The sequence below is a fragment of the Pituophis catenifer genome, unplaced genomic scaffold, assembly GCF_029215685.1.
Source record: "Pituophis catenifer annectens isolate HBS135680 unplaced genomic scaffold, rPitCat1.0.hap2 SCAF_3, whole genome shotgun sequence".
NCBI lineage: Eukaryota > Metazoa > Chordata > Lepidosauria > Squamata > Colubridae > Pituophis > Pituophis catenifer.
In genome coordinates, this window is record NW_027256883.1 from 162633059 (window position 1) to 162639058 (window position 6000).

Consider the following 6000-nt stretch of genomic DNA (forward strand, 5'->3'; position numbering starts at 1 on the left):
CTTTTTTAAAAAATGTTTACTATGTTGCCTCTACTCAGTGGTATTTCCAGGCAGTTTTCTTATGGAGCTGTTTTATGGTTAGTACTAATAGAACAGCAATTCTGAAACAGTGATTTATGGATCATCAATGGCACATGAAGGCCCACCATGTAGTCTACCAGTCTTGCCACAGTGATTAGTCAACTGGTCACACAAGAAGCACATTTACTCCTTCCCATCTTCTGCATTCAGTGGCAGTCAGCTGCTTCATGAAAATGGATCAATAGTCAAAACCTGTTTCATTGAAGCAACAATGCTGGCAGCAAAGTGAGAATAAAATTCAGAACACTGGCAAAAGTAAACAAGTCTCAAGTACAGTTACTATGAATCTATATGTAATGTGACAAGTGGAACTATGTTCTCACATGAACAACCGAAGAAGAAAAAGCTAACAGAAAATACAATACAGTAATGAAGAAAAAAACCATTTTCATTGAGTGAAAGAACCCTTGACTCCTAGCTGTTTGGATTTAATATAAATTTTCATGTCATTAAAGACAAAAACGTAAGATTTTTTAAAAAATCTAATTGGGTGGTTCCTGCACTTTCTGAACATTTAGTGATCCATGATTGCCTAGAATTTAAGAAACACTGCAGTAGGAAGCACCCTGCAGATTCTCCAGTAAGCTTAAAACAAATTGTGAACTGTGCCTTCTTAGCTACACAACCCGGGAAGAAGAAAACATGGGCTTATATATGATAGTCATTCCCAGCTCTAGGGGATAGTGCTCATCTCCATTTCAAAGCCGAAGAGTCAGCATTATCCGAAGACATCTCCGTGGTCATGTGGCTGGCATGACTAAACACCAAAGGTGCAAGGAACACTGTTACCTTCCCACCAAAGGTGGCCCCTATTTTTCTACTTGCATTTTTAATGTGCTTTCAAACTGCTAGGTTGGCAGAAGCAAGTAATGGGAGCTCACCCCATTACGTGGCACTAGGATTCAAACCGCTGAACTGCTGACCTTTTGATCGACAAGCTCAGCATCTTAGCCATTGAGCCACCATATATATATATATATATATATATATATATATATATATATATATATATATATATATATATATATCCTGCAATTTCATATTATCTCAGTGAGCTTAACCTGTAATGTAAAACATGTTCTCACCATTTACTCTGGACAGATCTAACTTAACAAAAGCTCTGGATCTTAAAAAAGAACTAGAAAAGGCTATTTAACAGATTTCTGCTCATGTTATTAAATTTAAATAAACAATTGTGAGTATCCTTCCTTCAACCAGCACATCTAATGAAAAGCTTCCCCAGGGAGCAAGTCAACTGTGACAAAAGTGTATGAAGCAATTATGGTATCAAATGTTTTTGTCACCTCCTATAATTTTTGTACAATTGGCCCAAGTACGCATAAAAGAAACTACAACACAGAAGCTTTATCGTAATGTGTTTTATGGAAGGTTCATAGTAATGGTTTCTACTCTGTATTACACAAACAGCTGCCATTATGATGAGGACTGCACAAAATTGCCAGGTCTCTCTCCCAAATTTAATGGCCCTTTTTGCATCTCTCCACTACACCCATTACAGCAAATTCCCAGAAATTCCAGGTAGCTTAAGGATACGTAGGAAATCCCAACAGATCTGGAGCTCTCCAGGTTCATCAAAGCTGCCAGTATGCACAAAGAGAATGGCGCATGTGTATTAAAGGGAGGACAGAACACACCACATTATCTACACCTCCAGCTGCAAACAAGCAATCCCTTCCTTTTCGTTCTTCCCAGGGCTGCCATCCCACACAAAGTTACCAGGGGTACCAGAATGAACCCAGGAAAACTTATTCCTGAATTTTAAAAACTGAGAAGTGCTGTTAAGCATCCAACAAGGAAGCAACCATCTTTCCTGTATGAATAAGCACACCATTAAAAAAAAAAATATGGGATATGAATAAAAAGAATCCTGATTGCCAATTCCTCTATTTCTCTTCCCCCCACTTTCTATTTCTTAAAGAGAACATGAATACAGGAAAGAAGCCATCACAATTAATTTCCCCACGAATGAGTTATCTTCACTTTCTCCAGCACATAATAGAAGCCAGCGTGAAGCTGGAGAAGCAATCCACAGATGCTCACCTCCTGGGCTGGGAGCCTGAAGGCTGGCCCGCTTCCTCAGTGGGGAGCCGCTCTTGGGGGGACCGACACCAGAGGACATTTTGCTCGCTCCCGATGCTCCGCAGAAGTCTTGCAACCGGTGTTGCTGCAGCCGCCGTGCTCCAAAGGAAGGCGGAGACAAGTGTCGGGTTCGCCCCCTTCTATTGATTGATGGAGGTGCGTGGGAAAGACCGAAGGAACCTACGCAGAGCCGGGATGGATCGAGGCTTCTCCTCTTGACGATCGAGGGGTCTCTCGCTCGCTCTCTACACCCCCCCCTTCCCAATTCGCCGCTTGACGTTCCTTATACCCTTAACAGGGCAATAGAGCTTTTCATGCATTGATAGCGTGGCTCGGCGGAGCTTTCGGTGGTAGGCTTTGTAAGACCCTCCCACCTTCCACTGCTCCCTGCAGCCGAACAAGAGCATGAGACTGCATTCTCCTTAAGGGATGGGTGGGGGGACGGACGACAAATGCTTATAACATCCTAACAGCCAGTCCCCTAATTGCTTTCACTAATATTCTCCCTCCCACTTTTGCTTAGACAAGATGCTGTAAATTTGCCGGCCGAGAGGGCGCCAAAGGAGCCTCTCCCAAACCCAGGAATTCTGAATGTCATCAATCCAGGGCCAAAACGGGAGGGGTGTCCTTGAGCCCTTTGGAGCATCCGAGTGGCAGCCTTTATTATCCTCCACGGTCAACGGAATGATGGCTCAACATGTTAAAGAGCCTGGCTTGTTTAACCTCATCCACACCGCAGACAGAGCCATTAACCAAGTGGCTGGGGTTCCTACAACCTCCGTTCACTAGTAGGCTAGTTTAGTTGCCCTGTTGTGTGACATCCTCCCCCACCCCACCCCGCCTTCCCCAACCAATTCGGAGCAATTTCTTGCTCATAAATCGCGTTAAAACACTAAAGCCACGAATCGACCCATACATAATTCGACCAAAGTTAGGGCTAAGCAAACCGGTTTAAGAAGGCGTCCCCTGATTTAAAGAAAGCGGGAAAAACGGTTCAAATTACACTTCGGTTGCTTCCATGACGTTGAAAAAGGCTTGCATGGATTCACACACCCCCCCCGCACTAGCAGATGCCGTGATAATTTAAGATGTAAAAAAAAAAAAAAAGCAATGGTTTTTAAATGCCAAAGTTGCGCTTTGCGCCTCCATCAGCTTTTCGAAGCCTTCCTTTCAACCGGAAGCGGCCTACTTGGTGACGCGCTAGCAGCCTGGGAGTCAGGGCCAGCGCTTGGGGGCCGGGAGCAAGGCGGAAAGGGCTTCTCCGACCGAGGCCCCGTCGCCCTGGCGGGAAAGCGCCCGCGGGCACCCTAGGCCAACATCGGACATTGGAGCGGAATTCGAAAAAGCCGGTTCTTCCCGCTCGGCCCCGGTTTCCCGGCGTCTTGGTTGGAGATTCCCCGGCGCGCAAACGCTCCGCCTACGGCAAGGGAGGCGGAGACTTTGCAAGCGGGGTGCGAATCCAAGCTGAGCCTCCTCCCGAGGACTCCTTGGCAGAGCGGGCAGTGGGGCCGCTGCACCCCGGGAAAATAACGTGCCTTCTTAGGAAAGAAAGTTATCTCCCGGCGGGACCGAGAGGCCGGGGCAGGGGGGAAGGGAAGGGAGCTGTATCTGGGAAATGGCGCCCGGAGAGGCTGCTGCTGTTATCGCTTGCATGGACTTCCAAGTCAATATTTGTTTTCCCTCAAAACCGGGATCACAAGCGACGTTTAAAATAATGGTCGTCGCCTGCTCCTGACTCTTAAATAAAATGATTTAACGCCGGGTCTCCCGGCCTTAGTTTCAAAGAAACTTGAGTTACCAATAAAGGAGAATATTTGTACTTCAGGGGTTGACATGAAGGCTCCTTGGTGTCTCTGAGCTTTGCTTGTTTTCTTACAGACGTTTCATTACCAAACTAGGTAACATCATCAGTGCTACCTCACAGTGAGCTACGCTAACGAGGATGGGGAGCAAAACGACCCAGAAATAAAGTCCTTTGTTAGCCGCTGGGTCCAATTTCTACACTTTAGGTCTTGCCGAACGACTTCCTAAACTTTCACCGGGTTGTTTCTAAAAGAGCATCTCCGCCGGCGTTGTTTGCGCCTCGGAAACTCCCGAGGCCGGTAGACTCCTCCCCGCTGATGGGATAGCCAAGGGGACGAGCTGAGAACTTTCCAGCCGGGGATGCGCGCAGCGTGGCTCAAAGAGAAGCAGGCTGGTGCCTCCCGAAGAGTTTTAATCGAGGGCGCCTGTAATAGCCCGAGCGGCAATTAGGAGAGATGGAACGTGAAGAAACCAGATCGAGGTAGTAGCTGCAAGGAAGGCGATTGGGCAAAGGAAAATAAGTGACGGGGGCGGAGAAAAGAAAGGAGCTAGTCCGGAACTTACTTTGTTTCAAAACAGCGAAGCGTCTTCCCTACCTGAAGCCATCCTACTGCTGGCTGAGAGGTCCAGTAAGTGAAGGCCCAGCTGCTTTCGCAGCTAGCAAGGAAATCGGGCGGAGGGCAGCCCCTCCGGCGCCAGGCGAAGCTGAGCGGGTGGGTTGCACAAGCACTTCCTGGTCCAAGGGTCCACGGCTCGGCTCGGCTCAGCACAGCTGGGTGTTTTGGCTCTGCTGGGTTGCCAGCGCTGATGGGCCCTCCTCTCTCCTCCCTGGCCGGGTCCGAAATAGCCTGTGCTGACCGCTAGGCGGAAAAAAACAACAACAACAGCTGTTCCTGGAGCAAAGAGGAAGCCGGTCTTCGGCGTGGGCAGCCGGGGCTGCTTCGCGAAATTAAATCGCGGCGGTCAGGTTGAGAGTTCAGGAGTCTCCGCGTAGTGGTGGAAGCGAACCCGGGTTTGCCGTTAAGGTTGCCCGAAGCACAGCCCCATCTTGCGGCAAAAATGGAAACCTCTAGCAATGACGAAAGGAAAAACGAGCGGACATGCCGAACAATGAACAAATTCTTGAGAAATTATTTTGAGACAGAGGCTTGTAATATTTAAGGTGTGGAGAAAGAAGAGGCGGGGGCTTACAGAGCAGACTTTTCTTTTCAATCCTAAATGCAAATCGGTGGGGTAGGAATGAGAACAAGATCACTGCAATGTATTTGAAGGCCCAGTATTTTAAGGAGGCATTATAGGAGAATGACCTTTGAGCCTATAAACTACATCACACCAGAATAATGACAGAAGTGGTCACACTTCCTCAAAGTAACCAGCTGCAATGAAATGGCACTGCAAATAAATTATTAACGGTTTAAATTAACGTTAAGATATTGCACAGCAAGTGAGAAAGAGTAGTTGTTGGATCCTGATGGCAATACATTATTCATTTTATTTTTAATCATGAGGCAGCCCTATATAAATATTGTATCAGCAGTAATTCAAAGATTGGTTGTTTACTTCTAGCCACATCAGCAATTTCCCAACTCACAGGATTGATAATCTTATCAGGATTAACCTTTGGTTTCTTTTTCTTTTTTTCATTCTACAACTGCCCTGTGGAAATAGCTGAATAGTACTATATATGCAACTAAGCAAAGCTTGTGGGGACGAAGTTGGAGTAGATTGTACTTTGCAGTTATGCCTAGATCTCTTCTCACTTTAATATTAAAGAATTACAAAGCTATTTCTTTCTGGACCAGCTGCAGTTTCTGGATGGTTTTCAAAGGCAGCCCCAAGTAGAGCACATTGCAGTAGTCCACTGAGAGGTGTGATGATTAACAAAGAGCAGTGGTTCCCAGGTTCAGGAACAGGAACTATTGGTGACCAGATGGACTTTTGCAAAGGACTTCATGGCTGCAGCTGCCAACTGCTTTTCAACAGGAACCATGAGGACCCAAAAGGAACTCCAAATTG

At 46.6% G+C, this 6000-nt stretch overlaps 1 protein-coding gene across 4 annotated transcripts in view; it reads right to left on the minus strand.

Annotated features, from left to right (window-relative positions):
- AMPD2 (adenosine monophosphate deaminase 2) overlaps window positions 1-4695 on the minus strand; it is a 61356-nt gene extending 56661 nt beyond the window's left edge. For 2 of the 4 annotated variants that reach the window (XM_070941440.1, XM_070941439.1), the window contains exon 1: window positions 4581-4695. In XM_070941440.1, the coding sequence (XP_070797541.1) occupies window positions 4581-4590 (10 nt within the window). In that variant the 5' untranslated portion in view covers window positions 4591-4695. Of the gene's footprint in view, window positions 1-2142; window positions 2222-4580 lie in introns of those variants that run through there. The other 2 variants (XM_070941438.1, XM_070941437.1) reach the window with 1 other exon arrangement.
- Between the last annotated feature and the right edge of the window lie 1305 nt (window positions 4696-6000).